The sequence below is a fragment of the Ischnura elegans genome, chromosome 11 (genome assembly GCF_921293095.1).
Source record: "Ischnura elegans chromosome 11, ioIscEleg1.1, whole genome shotgun sequence".
Taxonomy (NCBI): domain Eukaryota; kingdom Metazoa; phylum Arthropoda; class Insecta; order Odonata; family Coenagrionidae; genus Ischnura; species Ischnura elegans.
In genome coordinates, this window is record NC_060256.1 from 25577366 (window position 1) to 25600818 (window position 23453).

The 23453-nt window shown below is 36.7% G+C and overlaps 1 protein-coding gene across 1 annotated transcript; it reads right to left on the reverse strand.

Annotated features, from left to right (window-relative positions):
* Positions 1–1134: 1134 nt before the first annotated feature.
* LOC124168361 (dynein regulatory complex protein 11-like) lies at positions 1135–12400 on the reverse strand. Its single transcript, XM_046546560.1, has 2 exons — positions 12031–12400; positions 1135–3960 (listed from the first exon to the last, which is right to left on the reverse strand). Exon 2 carries the CDS (start codon positions 3871–3873, stop codon positions 1393–1395), a length of 2481 nt encoding a protein of 826 aa, XP_046402516.1. The 5' UTR covers positions 3874–3960; positions 12031–12400; the 3' UTR covers positions 1135–1392.
* Between the last annotated feature and the right edge of the window lie 11053 nt (positions 12401–23453).

The window sequence follows — 23453 nt, forward strand, 5'->3', positions numbered from 1 at the left end:
TAAAATGGATTAAACTTAAAAAATTCTCTGAGCTCTGGGGGGGGGGGGTTTTAACCCCCAAAACCCCCCCTCGCTGCACCACTGGTGAGGTACATTTGGGGGCAGTGATTAGCTGCAAAGCGTGCTGTCCAGTGGCGCCGACTCCATGGGGCCTGAGGGGGCCCGAGCCCCCTCAATAATTCGTTATGGGTGTGAGGAAAAAATGTGCCAGGCTTGTCGATTTTCCCCAGAGAGTCCAGATATTGAGATTCGAGTTATCAGAGTTCTAATGCTGATCATATGACTCTTCTAAAATGCATAAAAAACCAAAAACTCACTACTTATACAATTTCCCAGGGCAAGATCCCCGGTTTGGGCCACCCCAATATTTTTTGTAAGTCGACATCCCTGGTGCTGTCGCAGGGTTCTCCACCCCTCCTTTTGCACTGCCATCGGACAACTCTCCCCAGACAGACTGTAAGAAGACTCTTGTATGGGAGAATCAATTACCGACATTAAGACAAATGTAGCAAAGGAGCTGAAGAGCATTAAAAAATAAGGATACAAGGACTGTTTCGACAACTGGAAAAACAATTGGGATAAGTGTGGGAATTGCTCTGGAAGTTACTCAGAAGGAAAATTGCATATGTAACATCTAAATAGAGAAGATTTTTGTTTTGTGACACAAGTCCATATATTAACAGACTTTATCTGCATGACATCTTGAATACCCGATGAAAATATGTACCGTATTTCTCCAAATATAGTCCCCCCCCTTAATTTTGAGGCTTCAGTTACGGGGAAAAATTCAAAAAATGGGTTTGAATATAGTCCCCCCTTTACTCATACCACGGGCATTTTTGGAAAAGAAGGGGGGACTACATTCAGACAAATACGGTACTTCATTTAGCTCAATAATAACATCCTGTATCAAAATTAATTGAATACAGAAGTGGATGTCTCCCAAATATTTATCAATTATGTACTGTAGCAATAAGAATCCTAAAGAACAATTAGTACATAACAATAGTGTGTGTGGATTTTGCAAAATACTTGCTTAATTAATGATCAAAAAACCAAGTATTTGTCAAAATCTCTAAGTCATTCCAAGAACTCCATGTTAGTAACTCAGTAATGATAGCATCAAACCAATTTGGAAGTAAATTTATTCATAAATAGTAGATGTATTTTGAACAGCTGACATCAACAGGAAAAATTGGGCAGTGCAAATGAAATATTTTTTCTCGCCTTCTTTTTCTTTTTGCTTTCAAGCTTACATTTTTTTTGTCTATCAAATGGTCACTTGCAGTCATTTTAAAAAATTTGGCTTCCACTACACTGTAAAAAAAAATTTCTCAGCCAGAAAAAATTTCTTAGCCAGGCATATAAGAGCACCTAGAGCTTTAGAGCAATTTATTTTTTCTTGCCTCCCTTAGGATTTTTCTCTTCCTCAAGGTTTTTCAAATACTTCCTCTTTTTCTTATTCAACGGACACTTATCAATAAATTTAAAAAATTTGGCCTCTCCTTCATCGTAGTGAGGGGCTTCCTCTATGAGGTCCTGGAAAAATTCCTCAGGCTGCAGTTTTTTGAATCCTAGTGAGAGTAATCGTATGCATGTTAGGTTCTTCTCTACTACTCTGGAGATGGATGATAAATTATATCCATTGGACATCTTTGACATTGTATGGCAATCAAACCCATGATTAAGGTGTCCATAGCTACATAGAGTGTCATTCCAATGCTGAGACATATCAGCATAACTCGGTCGAGGAATATAGATAACTTTCTGATATGTTTTGTTCATGCCCCTCTGCTTAGCATCAAATGGCCTCGATGTTATGCCTATTAGCATCACACGATCGGCTGCTTTTATGCCTTTGGTGATCTTGGGTAGTACTGCCTTAAGTCTTCTAGGATTAGACTCATCACCTTTGGGTACCTTTTTTATGAATGCTCTTTCAGCTTGATCAAAAAAGATTATTGATGGCTGTAAAATTCGTGACATTTTAGTCACAAGATGCACCAACATTTTCAAGGCAGCCTTATCTGGATAACTCTCGGCAATATTTTCATTGGTTATGTCAAACAGGAAAGCATCTAATTCTGTACATATTGCATTCAAAATTGTGTGCTTCCCAACCTCTTCTGGGCCAGTGATAAGCAAGGACTTGACAAATGGTGCATTTTTATGGACAAACCCAGACCCCATGGGAAGGATACAATATTCCTTGATCAATTTTCGCACGTCTCCAAGTGATCCAACGGTGGGTTTCCCCAAAGCCTCCAGATCTTGGCCAATCAAAGATAGCTCTCCATTAAAGGCGGATATACGTGTCTCAGGATAACTTCTAATGACTCCGTTCAAGATTAATTCCTCAAATAGGGACTCAAAACTTCTGCCAGCCGTGAGATCACCTTTGCCTTTCTTTTTCTTACCTCCTTTCTTCTTTTTCTTTTTTCCTTTTTTCTTGCCCTTTTTACCTTTCTTCTTCTTCTTACTGTGGTAATCCTTGATGGCTGTCTGGAGACGCTTCAGTTCGACAAGCATCAAATCATTAATTATCTTCCGCACATCTTTCTTCAGCCTCTCGAAATTCTTCCTCTTTGTGGGGTACAAGTCGTGAACTTGAAGGAAGTTACAGTGTTCATCCTTGCCCTGCCAACTTTTCTTATATTCCTGAGCTTCCCATATCTGTTGCTTGCGAAGAATGGGTCGTTCCAAAGGCCCTTCACCCTTCTTTTCCTCCTTCGATCCCTTCTTCTCCTCTTTTTCCTTCTTCTTTTTCTTTCCTTTCTTCTTTCCCTTCTTCGCTTCCTTCTTCTTAGGTTTGGGAGGGATGAAACGACGTTCAAGTAGTTTCGTCTCAATTCTTTCCTTTGCAGGTGGATGCTCTTCATCAAAGGCTTGGAAACTTGGGCGCCTCCTGAATAGTACATTCCGATAATACCAATCCTTGTCCTTATTCCTCAATTTAGTAAGCATCCTCCTCTTTTTCCTCATTATCTGACGGGGCTTATCCCCTGGAATATGCTGGCGAAACCGTGCTTCACGATGCCTCTGCAACATGTGATGCTTGATCCTCGTCTCATAAACTTTTTTCTGTGCCTCATCACTGTATTCCAAAGGTGGTTTGATTCCAATTAATACCAATTCCTGTTCCTTCCTCTTCAGGAAAGCTTTTCGACATTTATATCCCCTCCACGTTTTCTGAATCACAGTTGCCGCTCCAGTAAGAATTCCCCCATCATCCTTGGCAAGTGATGGTAACCTCCCAATTTCCTTCAGTTTCCACAACTTATAAAACTCATCATATTTTTTCTGTGCCTGTCTTACTCGTTCATGCTTTACGATGATCAAAAGTGCCCGAGTGAATGTCATTGGTTCATCAGTCATTGCTTCATCAGTCATTGGAGGATCATCACTGGCAGCACTACGCAAGATTTGGTCAAGTAAATGCTTCAAGTCTTTCCTCTCATACTTGTCATCCCTGGTAAAATATGAGGGGATTCTTACTTCTGCATCAAATGGAATCATTTTTTCATTTATACATGTCTGATCAAGTAAATTAATATCATCCAAAGAGAGTTGGACCATTCGATTTTTGACCTCCAAAAATCTACACAAACAAGCATCTAGGAGTTTGCGTATGATTATTCTTTTCTGGGGATGAACAATTTGGTCATAACAGTCACCAAGTTTGTTAATGGCCTTGACATATTGCAAGTAAAAACTTCCTAAAATATTATACTCTTTCCACTTATCCTCGATTTCTCCCGCCTTTTGCAACTCATCCTCAGCATATACAATGCGCTTCAGGTCTGCCTGGGCTGAATCCCATAGCTTTTGATGTTCCTTTGCGTAGAAAAAATTATTGCGAGTGCATTCTGCCATTTTCAAAACTTGAGAACAATTATCCACCACATATCCTCAGTCTGTTTTCCATGAGATAATTCTTCAAGTGATCACATTATAATATACCTAGAAGTATAACTGGGCAATGTAAAACACATCTTCATAATTAAGTAGCCCATAATCATGCAGATAATGGGAAAATAATATGATAAATGGATAACTCAAAACTGTCCCAAAAGAGACAGCTAGTATGTGCATACAGAGAAATGGTTATGGCATCAAAAAAGGTAACTGGACTCTCAAAGGATTGCCAGAAACTATTAGTACAAAAAAATTGTAATTATATACAGTGTTAACATGTAAGTAACAACAATTATAAGAATAGTCACCGTTAATTTTCAGCGACTTTTAAAAATTCCACATGGCATGCATATATTTGAGATTTAAAACAACATACAACAATTACTGTACGAAATATTCTCTATATTTTAAAGTGAAAATTATTAATATGAAATTATATGATTAAGTCTCCGTAATACACATAACAAAATGAACTTAATGATAACCATATTAAAAACCTTGTCCATTTTGTAAGCATCTGGGGGGTGAGGGGGGCACATGCCGCAATGTCCCCCCTCCCTAAATCCCAATTATTGTAATTTAAATGTAATGGTTACAAGTAAAATGAAAATGAAATGTGGTAACTTAGACACTCTCCAGCAACTCAGATAATACAACATTTAATCGAGCAACTCAATAGGTTAAATGCCCACAATTTTGAAGCTGTTTTCCAATATGAAAAAGTGAAAAATCAGATGAATATCGACAAATCAGCATATTTAAGGTGTTAATTAAAGAATTTCTCAGCAAATGTTCATCAAGAAACGGAACCATAGAAGAGCTAGGAAGATTTTGAGAAGAGCTCTTGATAAACATTGATTCATCGTAGATGATAGGTACACAATTACCATTTGAACAGATAAACGCTGTGCTTTGACTAAAGGATTGAATTTTAGTTAAGTGGCTGAAACAGGAATGTGGACTGGACATTTATCATGGGTGAATGAAAATTGTATGAGGGGAAAAGATTTTAAAAATGGTACCCATACATATTACAGGTAAGAATAATGAAGGCAGCCAAAGTTTTGGGTTCCATCTTGTTACCTATTCCAAAGACTACTAATTAAAATTTGAAGAAGCTGTTGAAGCTAGGCATCAGAAAGGGCAGTATTGGTCAAGCCCTGATTGTTGTGGTGGAGGACTGTGGACCAATGAACACTTTGCTCTGGTGATCATGATAGGGTAGTTTCCTTCATCAAAGAAAACGAAAAGCATTGATTGTGATTTGTTACCCACCATTAGTGTATTCATGATATACAAATTATTTGGTTATAGAAATTCCAGTTTAGGCAAATGTTAATGGTCAATTTTAACTGCATTTGAAAAAGGCTAGATTGGTGCTCAAACGATGCCACTCCACGTGACGTCACAGGGACCTAGTTTCTATAAGAGTAGTCAGGAGTTTTACATCGTCTGAGATTACCAATGCATGCATGAGGTACGGACTTCAGGGAAACATTCCAGGGAAACAAACAGGGAAAGTTTCCTTCTCTTAATAAGGTATTATTAATCCAAGCCAAGCACTACCTGCTAGCAGGGTACTCAGCTGCCTGCTAGCAGCCTGCATCGCAGTGGCGCACATATTCTTGCACCAAGGTCACCTCACATGGCAACAGTGGGAACCAGACTGACGTCATATGGGCTTTTCCCAGCATTCATACTTAGCCATAACGTTTTCGTATGCTTAAAAATTTTCACTTTTCATTTAACACCTTGAGTGCGGCATGACGTGATATCACGTCATGGTGCGCTATCCCTTGGTGCTGATGACGTGATATCATGTCATGCGTACCCCGAGGATTCCGGCCCTCCGTAAGAGCTCGGTTCAGTTCTATTATGACATTTTGCCCCCCTAAGTTGCTCAGCAGGGATCTAGCAGCGCAATTGTGAACGCCGTTTCAAGCAACCTTTCCTGGGAGGATCGGGAGAAATTTTTTCTTTAATCTTATGGTAAGCCAATTTCCATTCATTTTCCCCCCTGTATTTTCTGCTATTTTTTTATTTCTTTCTATTAATGCGTGAGTATGACAAATTTTATTTGAGTTTATTTTACAAGTCATAATTATTTACTATCTGGAACTTAATTATGTGTGTTTATTAATTTTTAATTCTGTTTTAATAATGTTTAGCGAGAATATAGATTTTTTTCCATCCTTCCTTTTTTCTTCTTGCGAGCCTAGTATTTTCGAACCTTTATTTTCTGATGTTAATAAGTTTTATTCAATTAATACATGAAGTACTGTGATTAGTTAAACTTTAATGTAAATTTGAAAATGCCATTACATTTTTTTATGCAACGTAACATATCTCTAACTTTTGCACCCTTCCTTTGTTTATCAGTGCAACTCCTAAGCAGGGAGGGGATCGACAAGCGGCAATATTACGAGAGAGAAGGAAGTTATTAACGGAAAAAGTGTAAGTTATTTAAAATATTTATTGTTGATATATGTATATTATGCATCTATAAACATTCTTATTATAATTTCAAATAACTGTTTGCACATTATCCCATGGATTGGCGAAGAAGTGCTAAGGATTTGCTTTATAAAAATGCTTTTATTTTCTCGATAACTGTGAAATCAATGGCTTATGCTTTCAATTCTTTGTCTCGCAATTGTGAATATTTAGTTCCTAAACATAGTTTTACATTAGTAAAGCTGTTTGTAGCATTTCAGCTTTGGCCTAAATACAATGTATTTATTGCAGATGGTACGGAAGCGAGGAGTAAAAAAGAAAATTTTTCATGCTGGCCAGTAGTCGATGCCGCCTGAAATTCTCTATTCATCAGCTTTTTTTAAATGATCAGCAGTCTTCGACCTTCCTTCAGGACCTGCAGCCATCGACGTCGAGGGAGGAAACCTCCGCAAGGACACAAACATTTCCTTCTTAGCTCTCTGCCTTCTCTAGACGAATGTACACGAAAATGGGGGAGCTCCTGGGAGAGAGCGGGATCAGGCATTCACTGAAGACTTCGAGCTAGAAATTAGAGAGGAGGAGGGTGGGGAGGAGGTTGAACCCTCACAGTCAGGTACTCCGTTGCCTTCTTCTACGCCAGATCCCTTTATGTCAATCACTGGCCCATCCCCTTTGTCCTATTCTTTCCCTGAACCCTCTAACAATACCGTCAGTCTTTCTCCATCCGAACGTCCTTCGTGGTGGACCCGTAGTTCAGTGACCCCTCAAAATATCACTTTCATAGAAAACCCAGCTCTCACCACTCCACCCCCTTCCAACGACCCAAGTGTTTTTTGCCTCCTTTTCCCAGACACCCTCTTTCGTATACAGACATACTTTCTCATAATCTTCGAAAGAATAGGTTAGGAATTGGAATCAATTGACTTATGAAGAGTTTTACCTTCATAGGCCTAATATTTCACAAGGTAGGTATTCCTATAACCAATATATCCGACTAATGGAGCATTGCTATATTGTTTGACCTGCTTTGCTTTCGAAAATACATGAGTCGTGATTGATTCTTTAGCATTCTTCAAGCCATACATTTTTCACCAAACACCGTCCCAAACGATTCAGAGCCTGAATATTTCCTCTAAAAAAATCCGTCCCTTTTAGATTCATTTCACTCCTCCATTAATTCCCTAATAATTCCTTCCCGAAAGCTATGCACGCTTTTTCAATTATCGTGAACCCGCCGGAAAGATTTCCCTTATAAATTCCGTCTTTCTGCCATTAGATCCTTTATTCTTCCATCCTACATTCCTTATCCCAAGCCTTTTTTACCATCAATATCTCAATCTCACTTCCCTGAACTCATCCAAGAGGAAGGTGGCAGAAAGAAGAATCGATGGTGCAAGTATTGCACTATTGCGGTGCAAGCACTCTTGGGCGTAGGAAAGAGACTGCAGATATCTACATTGGCTGCTAGGTCTCCTCTACTCTGTCCCGAGCTTTTTTCTTTCTTTCAAGAAGGTACAAATAGTATTATATATTTTTGTATGATATATTGCAATAATATTTATACTTAATATTTATATTTTATAACAATATATTTATTAAATATATTGTTATAAAATAGGTTTTTCCTACATTGGTAAAACATAAATGACTGTACGTAGTTGTATATAGTATATAATTTAAAAATGGTCATCATTTCGATTGTATTGAATTTGTTTTGGGTAAATATAATATTTTTTTCATTTCATGTGCTCCTTTTTTCAATAGACTAGGGCTCTAACATAAATAATTAGTAACTAGAGATTTCCAAGCACGATGGAATTAGTCTTTCCCTCGTGTAATTAGAAAGAAAACGTATCGTTGCTTTCGGTAATCGGGTAAGTAATTATTATTGTTATTATTAGTATTATTGAATGATTAACTCGAATTGATATTATTATGCACCAAATGAAAAAATATTATTGTGGTAAAAATTTACATTATTTTCAGATTTTCGCAGAATATTCGTAGTAAGAACCGCGATACGTGGCCTAAATGAAGATTACTTGTAAGATGTTTGCTTACAAATACTATTATTTCCAGTTTTTATGCATTAATTTCTAACTTGGTAACATCATATTGCAAAAATATGTTATTGGCTTGGGTTCAGAAGATAGTAATGAGGAAGTTATGGGTTGATTATTTCTGTTTCCACATCCATTTTTATTTCGGCAACGGTCTATACCCCAATGACCCAAAAAGGACACGTATCAGCAAAATCTTTCCCCATACCTTCCCTATCTTTTTGATGTGCCGATGGCACTTCCAAAAAAGTTATTCCTAGTTCTTACAAGTGGACCGACTAAATCTTACTATCACCCCTCGCTTCATCTCCGTACCCCCTCCAACCTTAGAACAGCCGGCAGAAGTGGTGCACGTCAAGAAACACCCTAATACACCGTCGGAAAATAATCTCGAAAGCGGAGTGCCACCCATCTCAAGCACCTGCAGTAAAGGGAATACATAATGGCACGTGAAAACCATTTTTATTAAATATCTGATACGTACGGGTGGTCGTATGGGAAGAAAGGAATCGGAGCTGAAAACATGAAACAAGTGAAGGAATTTGTGACGAGAATAGTGGCTTCAGAAGAGAATGTAGAAATTATTCAATATTGTCGAACCCTACCCCGATACTTAGGATTACTAGTACAAGGAATACGCCGAAATATCTTGCGCAGAATTACCATCACAATCAAACAGCTGTTCATGGCGATTCCTTGTACTTATAACTTGCATTACATCCATCTAAGCCAAAAATTTCCCTAAGGCAGTGGCAAAATACCAATGGCGATACCAGTAGAACATAACAAATTCATTTTCCTTGTATTTTTTTGGATACATAGCGCAGAAAAAAAATTGAAAGAAAACGGTGGCGCGGGGAAAAAGCTGACAGTATGCAACCCGCATCACGTTTATATCCCGCTGTGCGGGTGACGTGATATCACGTCATAAATAAAAAAATTCATAGCTAACAAATTAGGGCCAAGAAAATTTTTTCATTATTTTTCCCAGCTCTTTTGGCAGCCATGCATGCGTTTTGCATTAAAAAACGACAGCCGCACCGGGGGTCGATTTTGAGTTTTACATGGTCAGCATTGAAAGTGTTAATTGTGAAAAATAGATATCGTCATTTCAAAATCTATAAGCGTGAAATGCATACTCCAGGAGTAGTAATCTTTCGATTTAGGCAATAAAAAAATAATAGGAAACCACCCTATTCTTTTCAGAGTTCAGTTCCAAGAGCCAATCAAATTACAAGTATCTCTGCTTCTATGTCATTTTTCTTTTCAAGTGCATGGTACCTATCTCTAAAGGCTCTTTTGTTAATCAATCCTAAAATTGATTGGATGATCATAAAAATGTGGTGTAATCCCACCTTATTTTTTAGTCTTGCATCAGGCTATGCTCAACTATAGATGTTTTTGATTTACCAAGCCTTTGATGCTCTTTGAGTCTAATAGATATAGATTGCCCAGTCTCCCCATGTAGATATCGAAAGAAAAAAACTTCAAAAGTGCTTTCTCAAAAATAATTTCAATATGTAGGGAAACATGGGGCAGAATGGGGTATCAAGTTCAAAAATCAAAAAACATGCACAGAACGGTTTAAGAAAATTATCCCACACTTTAGCGGACCTCCTGAAATGTATTGAACATGAAAATACAATAATACAGTGGAAAAAATCTTAATTACCTATATATTTTTTTCCAAAATCAAAAAACTATATGTCATTTGTCCCGTTCTGCTCCAGGTAGGTTCCATTTTTTCTTACTTCCCCATTTTGCCCCACCTGTTCTGCCCCAAGAACACCTTTATGTTTACCTAGAAACTAACGCTTGAAAATAACATTTATTCAGACGTTCAATTATACAAAACTAACAATAATTAGACGTACTTCAAATTCAAACACATTCTAAAATTACTGTAATTTTAACCCTTGATTATGACTTATAAGTAATTACCATCAATACAAAATCTTCTGAAGTTAGAAAAAAAACAGTTAAAATTCAACACAACTCACAGTTCACATGTTAACACTCGATTAACTAAACCAACATGGCAGCAGAAGATGAGCAGTAACAGGTTAATCTATATCGAATAGATACTCTCTGATTGTTGACAGCACCTCCTAGTCACTATTTTTAACCCCCCAAAAAACCCCCTCGCCGCGTCCCTGCTTCGCTTCGCTATTTTTATTTAGCTTCATTCGCTTTATCTTGCGCCTGATAACAAAACAAATACTGTTGTTTATCAGAAGGCGCTTGACGCAAGACATTAAACCCGAATGCGTAGGGCACACCGTTTTTTAAAAAACCCAAACACTATTCTGCCCCGGCCCCCACTCTACCCCGTGTTCCCCTATCTTACTTCAATTTTCAATTTACTGCACTTAAGTTTTACTTCTCAAGACAGGAAGATTGAAGTTGGAGATTTCTAGAAAAATGGTGAAGTCTGGCTACCTTAATTTATGTAGGAGAAGGGGTAATGAAATGAGGGAGTTCTTTACACGAAGAATGAGGGAAGAATGTAGCTAGTGGGGAAAATAGAAAGCAAAAGGTAAGAGCAGATTGACTACCGATTTCCATAACTTCCACAGGGCTATAACTGTGACAGAGTAAGGATGTTTAGTGAGAATGGAACGGGCAGGAAAAGAACTGTTAGGCCGATTTATGAGATAAATAGCGTTTAGCCTTTGGCCACGAATGTATAGTCACCGACTTGATTCACTATTTGACTTTCACTGACCTCCACTCATGGGCATACCCAGCAAGGGGCAAAAATCACAAATGTCTTAAGGGAAAATAATATTTTTTCAAGCAAATAATTTTAAAAAATAATAAATAGCTGATACAGTTTCCTCAAAATGTTGGTTTCATTCACCTTTTCCATGCTTAAATCTTACCTATGACTTGAACAACCATAGCTTTCTCCCCACTAGTTTTTATCCTGGGTAGGTACACCCTTGACACAAACTTAGCCTTTGCTGAGGTTTACATCCAATGATATGCACAACAGAAAAAATGATTCCATAACATTCAACCATACATAATCAAGCTATTAGGACTTCTTTACGAGAAAAATTAATGCAACCATACTAACCACACACTTAATGGCATCTTAAAATCAGCTATCAATAAAAGAAAGACCTTCTCAAATGCTGATATGTATTAATAAGCTAATTAGCATCAGTTTAGTCCAACCAATGATTTGGAAATAATGTCATTGAATTCATTGCAAAATTTAATGTCTCCCATCGTTATCTCAGGTCTAAACAACTCTGTGTTATAAAGTTTGCTCATTCTTTTCAAAGGAATTCCTAACAGAATCACTATTAGGTATCAATTCATTTACCAGTACAGCAGTCCATAAATATGCATGAAAAGGGTGGCGTTGACTGCAACTAAGCAATTACTCTACAACTAACCATTCGAATGTAGCCGTAAATACATATCTGATATTTTATAATTATTATCCGTGATTTCAATGTACATTTAATACACTCTACTTATTAAATACGTATTTTCCATTACTTTGAACCTGAGCTATAATTAGTAGCATCAAAACAACAAAATATCTCCGTCATTAGGTACGCTTAAGGATCTTACTGAAAATGTAACTAACCTTTCTTCAACATATTTTCCATAACTACAGGAGAAGAAAGGTAGGTGGAACACAGGAAAATATTCAATAATTGTTGATTTTATGCCCATAGCAACAGCAATAGAAAAATCAAGATGAACCATATGCAATTTTCTCAGAGTACCATCCTTACTCTGAAGCAATTTTAGTCCTTTTTTATCTTATAATTTTGGTCGATTTGTTACACAGCATTTCTTTTGCACAAATATTTCATTGTTTATTTCTAGCATCTAATAAATGAAATCTGGAATAACCATGGAAAATCTGCAAGCAAGGGTACCAAGTATGCCATTAATTGTTCTTAAAGACAAAAAATTTCCTAATAAATGGAGCTATGCCACTGTTCAGTTATTTGAAAATGTATTTTCTCCTCTGTTGGAGTATTATTCTTAGGCCTCGAGGTGAAAAAAGACATTTAACACATTTACAAGTGTCAATTTCTCTCTGTATATGCTCATATGATCTATTAAATGAACTTAATAACATGCATTTAAGATGAAAAAATATTTTGCCCTTAAAATGCTCTCTCAAGCACGCTCATAATAAATTAAATAGTTTTAATAAGATTAGTAATATGTATTGCAGGGTAACATAATTTATAATATAATATATTATATAATTTATTATCCCCAGTAGACAATATACAGAGTAGGTTATAAAATAGCCTACAATTAGTAATGTATAGGGTACGTCAAAATTTTGGCATACAAAAACAATGTCACAAAGTAATTATAACAAAGAGAAAAAAACATGGGATAAATACCATTGAAGGAAAAGGCACAGGAATGCAAATTAAAGGGAAAAAAACATATCTCAGTTTCAGGTTACGATAAACAAACAAAATTCATTTACGCAACTTGTCTATCAGAAATTCACTTAGTGTGTAAAAAGATTTTATTAACAAATATTTTTTCAGCTTGTTTTTAAAACTAATAATACATCCAGTAGATTTGATGCTCTCTGGGAGTGAGTTGTATATTTTTGTCCCCTTTACAAATACACTGTTGCTGGATATCTTTGACATGTGGTGTTTTGCATGGATTGCATTTTTGTTTCTAGTACCATATGCATGTATGCTGTTATTGAACTTAAGAAGATGAAGATTATTTTTTACAACTACTACAGTGCAGAAAATATACAAACTTGGGACAGTTAAGATGTTTAATTTTACAAATAGAGGTCTGCAGGGAGCGGTGTAGTGGACTCCCATCATGCATCTTATCATCTTTTTCTGAATTAAGAAAACTTTATTTAGTAGGCCCACAGATGCTTCCCAAAATATTATACCATAAGACACTTTGGAGTGAAAATTGGAGTAGTATATAGATTTTAGGGCACCTATGGAGAGAGAGTCTCGCAGAAATTTTGCTTGGTAAATAACAGAATTCAGTTTAGTAATTAAATCACTAACATGGAGGCACAGCTGCCTGAATGCTGTATGTGTAGTCCCAAAAATTTAGTATGCGAGGTATAGGATATATCAGAGTTATTCAGAGACAAGTTTTGTAAATTATGAGTGCTAAGTTGGTTGAAGATGAGAGCCTGAGTTTTGCTGCAGTTAAGGTTCAGTTTATTGTCATTACACCATTTCCAGATATAATAATAAAACATTGTTTTTACAATAAACAATTTTTATTATGCTATTTAATAAAATAACATAATAAAAATTGTTACACAAATTTTACTTTCAGCCAGGTGACAGGGTGCAGAGAGTGTGCTTTCTAATTGACCATATTTGATTGCAACAAAGAAAAGATATTAAAAGGAAAAATTAAATTTTTCCCCTTAGTTTTCTTCAGGTGGTGCACATCAAAGATCTTGGCTACAAGCATTTGTGAGGGTGGGCTTAGAATAGCCTTCAGCTTATTCGGAAGTCAAATACCGTACATAAGTATATTCTCTATTCATTGGGAAACACCACGTGCTTAATTTTGGCCAGAACTGTGTTCTGGCACCTCTTAGGGAAAATTGGGTTATGTAAAAAGGTCATCGTTTAGATGTATGTATTTGGTAAGTCATGATCCTCAGTGTAATTTTTATAACAAGTTTTAAAAAATCTGAAGTTTTAGCGGGGACATCGGCTTATATTTGAAAATCTTTTGTGTATTAAATCTATGGGTCTATATTCCAGTAACTAAATTTATAGAAATTAAGGACTGATGTTATGTAATTTTGTATTATAAATGTATGTAGTTTAATGATATTACGTAGTTTAGTGTGAATGAGTGCATATCATTAAGTGTGATGACAGCAATGTGTTACGTGTTATAAAAAAGTCAGTAAGCTGTCTCCTAAAACCACTACACCCTGTCTGTGCGCAATGTCTCGGGAATACCAAAGCATGAAAACATTTTGAAAATGTTGGGTGTGTAGCATTGCTAACAAGCTGACATCATTCACACTGCTTACATCATCTATGTCGCCGCCCAAATTTAGCCACCTCACTTTACAGTGCGCTTGTTTTTTTTCACTATTCCAGGCAGTGGCAGCTCTTGAGTCAAATGCTCGGGGGGGTCAAAATTTTTTAATATTATGCGTATATTAGTGAGTTTTTAAGGCTATCTAGGTATTAAATTTGTTTAATTTAAAGTAATATAATTTAAATGTTTATAATAATAAAATTTAAACGAAAACAAGGTATTCTGCAACACTGCATCACCAAGTAGATGCCAGATTACAATTCTGCCAGCCATAGCTGCGATGTCAACTCACTAGATACGTCATTCTGCGCATGCTTGGGCGGCGTTCCAAGACTTCCATAAGGCACAAGCTTAGATGCATCATTGCACCAGCAGCCCCCACCACTACCACTCTTCACATAACTGTATGGTGATGGATTGGGACGTTCTGGCCAGCACTCTTCGGCTACAAATGCGAATTTCTCACGTTATTTTTGCCTGTTTTCCCTACATTTTCGATGCATGCAATTAAAAAAACCAGTTTGGTTAATTATATACATAATTATAATTAAATGGGTATTTAATTTTTTTCCTTTTTGAAATCTTTGGGAGGGGCGGCATCCAAGAGTCCTTGTGGGCAAGCCGCCACTGATTCCAGGTTGTCCTTCATGCGCTGAGTCCATAACTCAATCCTAAAGACTTCAAGGTATGAGTAATCTTGTAATATTTCTAAACCTGCCGCGTGAACGGCAATGAAATATACAAGAATTGCCATGAGAAAAATTCCCCTGGACCGGGAATCAAACCACAGACCTTTGGCTTTCCGGGCCACTGCGCAGACCACTACGCTATCCAGGTTCTTTAATTCTCATGGCAATTATACCGAGGCTCAAGGTACTAGGTGTTAGGCCCTTGCGGTCCATCAAGGATGGCAACGCAAGGGAGAAAGGACTTCCAAGAAGCCAGCCATTAGTGTAGTAGTATGGCAGGCCACTTGTCTGAAAAAATATATTCCCTTAGCCTAGTCATTAGAGGGTCAGCTACTGATGCCTTTAGAATATCCTCCAACTTCCTAGCTTTTGGTGCTGCCTCACATGCCACACAATATGCGTGATGGTCCTCATCGCTCTGGGAGTCATTTTTTTTCATATTCCACCTTTGGGATAGTGCATTCTGCTATGTTGGTCTTCCCTGGTTGGTACATACAGACAAAGTTGAAATGCTGCACACCCAAGCTTGGCCTGCATCCCAAGGTGTTATACTCAAATCACACACAGCCAAACACCAAGCCCAGCGCCTCTCAGCAACTATTTGCTGTCTGGTCCAATTGGTCAACAACTTGTGAGAGCGTTCCATGATACACATCTTCCTGTGCTACCTCTGTAACAACACAACTCCTAGAGCCCTGCTTCAGATACAATAGATATGGACTTTGCAGACAATAGAATCCCAGTACAAGTTAGCAAGGAACAACTTCTTTCAATTTGTTCAATACTTCATGATATTCACTATAACACATAAATTCAGCGCTGCCCTTTAAAATCACCCTCTCTATGTAATTGCAGAGTAGATGGGGATAAATTAGAGAGAAGAATTAGGAAGAAACCAAAAGCAAATACATACTATGGGTTTTGCGAGCATGAGATGCACCTATATGTACCCATGATATATCCCATGGTTGACTCAAAATTTAATGAAGACGGTGAGCAGCAACACGCTGAACAGCAAAAAATCGCTTTCCGTATACCACACATGAAATAAGCTTTTACTCCTCTCAACAGCATAGAAAATTGTGCCCAACACATACCCAAGAGATAAAAGTTTGCAATGAGAGAGTTAAAAGCAGTACCTATTTAATTAATATTATGTAGTAGTATGTAATTAAGGGTAGTATCCTTTGAGTTATGTTTTCTATTGGCATTTGAAGCGGTGTGCCTACCCGGCAGGATGTCTGAGGAAGTTCTAAGGTGTGGCATCACAAACAGTAATGAGAAAATGACACTATGTACACGCCTGACACAACCGGAAGTAGCACAGGCTTCTGGAGCATGAGATGCACCTAGTTACATACTAACTTTGGTCCCAATCCATGCAGCCATATGGAAATGCGCAGCAAAAAGGCAGACATATTTTACATACATATTTAGAAGATTCGGTTTTTAAACGTGAAGTTTAAAATCTTAAGGAAAAGTGCACGGTTTGCAATGGATGATTGAAAATTAACCCCATTCTTTAGTTAACCCTTTCTTTGAAGGCACGCATAGAAAGTCATTACATAAATGAAGTAAATATAACATTGCAACATTTTACAAACCAAGGAAAAGTAAAAAATATTCAAATTTCTGGAATTAGCTTCCAAACATCTGTATTTCAAATACATTTGTTTTCCTAAAATATGTCTCTATTCTATATTAGCCTCTCTGCACATACTTTTGGTGATAACAGTCAGTACTTTGATGGCCTTTATTAATCATTTGCATACCAATTTGCATAATTTTTAACATGGGTCAAAGTCAATATACTAAAGCTCTCATGCGTTTCTAGGGCTTGAAAATGACTGAACGGATATAAAAACATTTTCAACTCACATAAAGCTGAGAAAGTTATCAGCACTCGTCTACCCTACTCTGATCAAAATTTTAAAATGTATTATACTAGGTAAATGCTCTTATGGACCTATGAGGCCTATTTACTTGTGAGACAAAAGCCATATATAGGTGGCGCGGGGTGGAGGAATAATAATAATAAACGTCTTTATTGGGTTAGATTGGGACTAGAAAGTCCCATCTTCCATCTAACCCCTCGTCAAACATGAAATACATGCAGTTAAATACATTGTCAAGTTGCTCATGAAATTACATGCAGAGAAATTGCATAAAAAGAAATAACTTAAGGACATTGACTGTCGTCCTTATTGGATAAAACCCACTGCAGGAAAACACCCACACAAGAAGGGGGTGTGTGAAAAACCTGCGAAAACCTAAAGCTAATGTAAACCTGAGTATCTACAAATACAATAAATTACATGGAAAATGTCACCCAGTACCTGTAAAGAAAAAGAAAATTAGATGAACCCGGAGGAGATAAGTGATGAATCTTTCCTACTGTTCCCGTGATGTTACATGTCTCGTTGTTGTTCTCGAAGAAGTTTTACGTGTAGTGTCTTTTTGAAGGAGGCGAGTGATGATGATTTACGTAGTGGTAGGTCAATGTTGTTCCATTTGCGGCATGCAGTAACAATGAATGATTTATTGAATCTGTCTGGTGGTGTGGTATAATGAGTACCGGCACTGACACAACAGACCCAGCTACATGTGGTCGTCCAGGCCCTTCTTTGGCCTATCAGATGGACCCTTTCCTAATCCATCCACACGATCAATTATTGCTATTTGCAGTGTTTTTCCTAAATAATATTTGTTGCTTATTTTATAAATCTAAAGTTAGAATAAATTCTTCTTTTTTCGCTTATCACATGGAAATTTCAAATGCAGTTTTATATTGATGGAGTCCAGTTCAGTTCTAAATCAGTCGATATGGAATAGAAATATACTAAATCCATCAATATGAAAGTAAAAAATTTGTTTAAAATTTCTTTGAGCTCTATAATTTTTATAATTCAATAATCAATGGGAGCAAAAAATATTTGTCAATATAAAACACGGCTATTTCATTCAGTTTAACGTGGACTCCATTGAGAAATCTACTTCGCTGTGAAGGAGTCTTTTTCATCCTTACAGAGTCTTGGACAGTGGCTGAGGAAAAGGATCGGCATCCTACTGAGTTGGGCTCCAGCCTTCAGACAGGTGCAAACCTCTGCCTTCCATCAATGCGAGAGAGCTACATACAGGGCACATACATATTATATTGTCAAATTTGCTATGATATATTTTGTTGCATACCACAACTTTTTCATACTTTGAAATTAATTCTTTGTTTTGTTCTATGCATACACAGTTTTTAAATTAAATTTTATCGTTGAAAATAACGGACTTGCACACTTATAGTCTTAGCACTTTGTGTTCACTAACTTAGTTGTTATTACCTCTAGAAATCCATTAAAAATTCCACAATACTTAAATAAATGTCAGTAATTCTTATAGAGGAGAAAATTATTGAGAATCAAATGCAATATTTAGCTTAAAAAACCACTGGTAACGTAATAATTTGACGCATGGGTTCGTACTAAGATAGGGTTAGAGGGCCTAGTCCAGTGGAGGGGGAAGGGACGGGTGCCCCATTGAGTTGGGTCCCAAATCTGAGGGACAAAAATACCATGGTGACTCCACCCCTAATAATGGCTCCTCAGAGAGAGGTTTCATCTATTCTCATGCTACTCGCAGTATGGAAAACATTTTCCTATTGTAGGCACTGCCAGGAAAGGGATAATATTTTTTCCTGCAGGCAAGTAGATTTCTCTTAATGATCCACCCATCAGTTCCCATCTTGGAGGCAATTAATTTGGCCACTCATAGAGTGTTGGTACCTGCTAATATAAAGTATCTAGCTTGCTTCAGAAAACAAATAGCAGTCTGCATGCCCTGTACATAAGGTTCACATTTTGTAAAGTTAGTATCCTTTTGAACAAAATACCTGTATATGTAATGCAATACGTAATTTTTTTGTTTATTTTATATAATTTTACTTCATATGGAGTGTACACAATGTACAATTTCAAATACTTGGTGTACATTTCAACAACTATAATTAGTGATTATAGAGAACCATATAAAATCACTAGTTATACAGAACTATGTATAATATCTATATATATATGTATATATGCAGTTCTACAGCACTTTTTTCTATGAGCAGGGTGAACACTTGAAGCCAAATCATCAGTACCTTCAGCATGGACGGGTTTATGGTAGCACGAGAAAGTCAAACGTACATAATTCTCCATATTTATTCCGGTTTTTACAAAAATACAATAATCCATATCACATACAATCAGCATTTACATATGTACACACTAGTGTACTATTGGGGCATAATAAATGGGGGAAAAATAATTTTACCTAGAAACCAAATGGACTTCATAGTTGTTTGTATATTTTTGTACATCAGTGCAGGTCATATATTATGCAGGGAACATGAAGAATCGACTTCAAACTTCAGACAGAGCACACCTTGCAAATACCACAGAAAGACTTCAAAAAGATTATATCCTAATGGATTTTAGCTATGAAATATTAATTGAAAGTTGAAGAATAGAATAAGTAGAGAGATCCATGTTCCATATATGCTTCATTTAATGCAACCCGTATTACTTGCCAAACCCAAAAGGGAAAGGTATCAAAACCTAAATGCTTCTGCTGAAAACTCAGACAGGTGTATCCTGTGTATTAAAACATTGACCTAAAATCATAGGTTCTCTTAAAATACTTAATGGATTCTAAAAATAATGTTTTGGTCATCGTGGCATAGACAACTCTATATTTTGTAGGCCAGAGCCAATCAGACACTGGTAAATGTTAATGGAATCTATGAGGGAATAGAAATATGCAGAGAAATGATGCCGTGAAAGAGGTAGTCCAATCAACTTGCTACAGTTGAACAACAGGGCAACAAAAGTTGTTGAAAAACTATCCATGTGATCACTCACCAAACACACCATGGCCAATTTAAGGCCTATGATATCCAAAGAGGGAAAAATTTCATTTGGAACCTTTCTCAGGACAAATACTTAACACTCTGAAACCCATTAACGAGTGTACATTGTTCTGAGTGGTTTAACTCAGCATCTTGAGGTCTATGATAACAGAACCAATACGTTGTGCATTGTCCGAATATAAATACCACTAGAGTACATCCCCAAAGGTTTATCATACTCCTTGAATAAATTTAATCATAACATTGACTGAAAATTCCTCTAAAAATGAACAACACATGCATTATATGACCTAGGGGATGAAAAACTATCCTTAAAGATACTGCGGACCAAAATTTATAGTATAACAAAGAAAGTACACTCTGGACTTGTGGACCATTGGATAGAGGTACACTTAGAGAGAGGTTGATGATTAAGTGCAAAATAAATGTCATGAATATCAAATAAAATTAAATTACACAGGTATATATTTTTCTAAATCGTCATGGAATAAATGTATGAAGATACCACCACAAGTCACTGATTATATGAGGTAAGGGTGTAAATTACATTTTTATCACTGAGGAGTACGATATTTGTGCAGTGATAAAATTTTAAAAGCCATTCACAACCATACTGGTATTAATTGTAATTTAAATTTTATAATGTGGAACATGGCAAATTGCAAATTACTCAGTGGAGAGATATTGTGGTATTATTACACATTCAGTCAAAGGTTTTGATTCAATTGTACGTACTTGTACTTGCAGCACTCATTAATAAGAGTCATAATTATTTTCATTTATTTTAATTCACCATCACACATGAAAAAATTCCAAGGGAGTCAATAAACTAGCAGTCTTCTTTCCAGCCCCACAAAGTAGGGGGTTAGAGGTGGGTCATGTGAAAACAGGTTTTCAATCTAAGCTATAGGCTAAGAAGGCAGTCATCGCTTATTTTTTAAGAGGGTTGAATATGCGTGAAGAGACAGAAAAGGCCAACACTAAACTAAGTAACCAGCCAATAAAGAGGGCTGAATGAGAGCCAGATGAGGAATTAAATGAATAATTAGAGAAATATATGAAAAATAATCACAGCTCTTAAAGTGGTAGTAGCAGCAATCTAGGCCGTAACTGGCATCAGTGCAGTCCAACCACGCCTATGACTTAGAAATCAGTTTTACATAATTGGTTTTAGCCCATTGGCTTAGAATAGCAGAGCTTCAATTATCCGTCATAATGCATGGTTAAGCTAAAATTGATTACTGAAACAGATAGGTAAGGCAAGTAGATAAGATTGGAATTTTCTCTGACTTCTTTTTTTTAGGGTTGTACTATCTCTACATCTTTTGCACACATTCCAAAGAGAAAATACTTGTTTCCAATGAGAAATTATATGAAAGGAAGGCAGGAAAATGGCAAGAAAAAGAGAGTCAAGGATTGTTTTGAGGACTACCGAGGGAATTGATAGGCAGACAATCCAATGAATGGTTATCAAACAACTAGTAATCCAGGTTCAAGAGTGCTATTTCACTCTTAAGTTTGTCATGCTCAATTGGCTGAGCAAGCAAGCAAAGCAAAGTCCAAAGAACTAAAAGAGAGGCGAGAAGAAACATAAAAATCTTAGGGAGAAAATAGAGCAACTCTATCAGCCATATTTTGAGGTAGAATGGCCTGATGAAGATAATTTTCGAGGGACAAATGGATGGCAAGAAAAAAATGAAGGCCTCCGATACAGAACATATAATGAAGGATGTGAAAGAGAACAAATACATATGTGTGAAAAGGTTAGCTAACAGGAAAATTGAATGGAGAGTTGTGTCAGACATATCTTAGGATTACCGACCAGTGATGATGATGATGCTCATTGAATATTTTAAAAATTTACTCAATGCACTTTTTATGCTGATATAAATAAATTTTTGACTGTATGAAAGTAACATGACAGCTTATGGTGCATGATGAGGATGTATACTATTAATTAGTGGAATAAATGTGAAAATAACCTATGAATGAGAACTGTAAAATAGTAAATTAATGGATTGAAATTCGTATACTCTGCCAGCTATTAAAACGGAAATCTAATAGGTGACAGATGTGGAATATTGTCTTTTTAAACAAATTGGTTGAGCATTTCTACCCGAGCAGCATGGCATGTCATCTTCTCAGTATTTTTTGTCACACATAATTAATGATGTTTCAAAGTAACAACAAAATTATATGGTAGCTAGCAAAGCATTAAAAAAACAATCACTCACTGTTATTAATAGTAACACTTCAGGACCCAAATCAATCAATTAAGTAGTTTTGGTAAAGAAACAGCCTTCATACCGTAAATAAAAAGGCCTGTTATTTACCAATATAATAGAAAGCAAATAATAGGGTAGTTTCCTTCTACAAAGAAAACGAAAGGCATGGATTGTGATTCGTTACCCACCAGTAGTGTATTCATAATATACAAATTATTTGATTTTAGAAATACCGGTTTAGACAAATGGCATTAGTCAATTTTTATCCTCATTTGAAAAAGCCTAGATTGGCGCCCATGCAATTCCACTCCACGTGATGTCACAGGGACCTAGTTTCTATACGAATAGATAGGAGTTATACATCGTCTGAGATTACCAATGCATGCATGAGGCACAGAGCTCAGGGAAACATCTCTTAATAATGACTTATTAAAACTGGCTAAGGTCGGAAAGTTTTCTTTTGATAAGGTATTAATAATCCATAATTAAGCCAAGTGCTTCCTGCTAGCAGGGTACTCTGCTACCTGCTAGCAGCCTGAATCAGCCGCCTGCGCCTAGCGGCGCTCAAAGCCTTGCCCCAAGGTCACCTCACTTGCGGCAGCGGGAACCAGAATGACGTCACACGGAGTTTTCCCGGCATTCATACTTAGCCGTCGCGTTTTCGCACGCTTGAAAATTTTCACCTTTCATTTAATCGCAAAAAATAGATATCATCATTTAAAAACCTAAATGAATGAAATGCGTACTCCAGGAGTAATAATATTTCGATATAGGCAATAAAAAAATAATAGGAAACCACTCTATTGAAAGGTAGGAGGGTACGAAGAAAAGTTCTCCGCCTGACTCAGAGATGGCACTCTGATCAGCTAAGTAGAACATTACAAGACCTCCAGATTGCATTCTTGACACTTCTCCATTACCACGTCAAGACATCAGCCACTCTTCTACACTGGACCAAGTACAAAGAAGTCAAGAGATGTTATATATAAAAGTAAAATAACTTCTAATCTGAAAGTCACAGTTTTCACTGTCGCGCAGAGAACTTTTATCAGCCAGAGAAATAATAAATAATCTGAGTTTTTTACTTAAGTTCCTACTAGACATGTGTTGTCTAAAGACGCTGCTCAGAGTAAAATATTTGAAGCATTGACCTGGGTAAGGTATTAAGTCA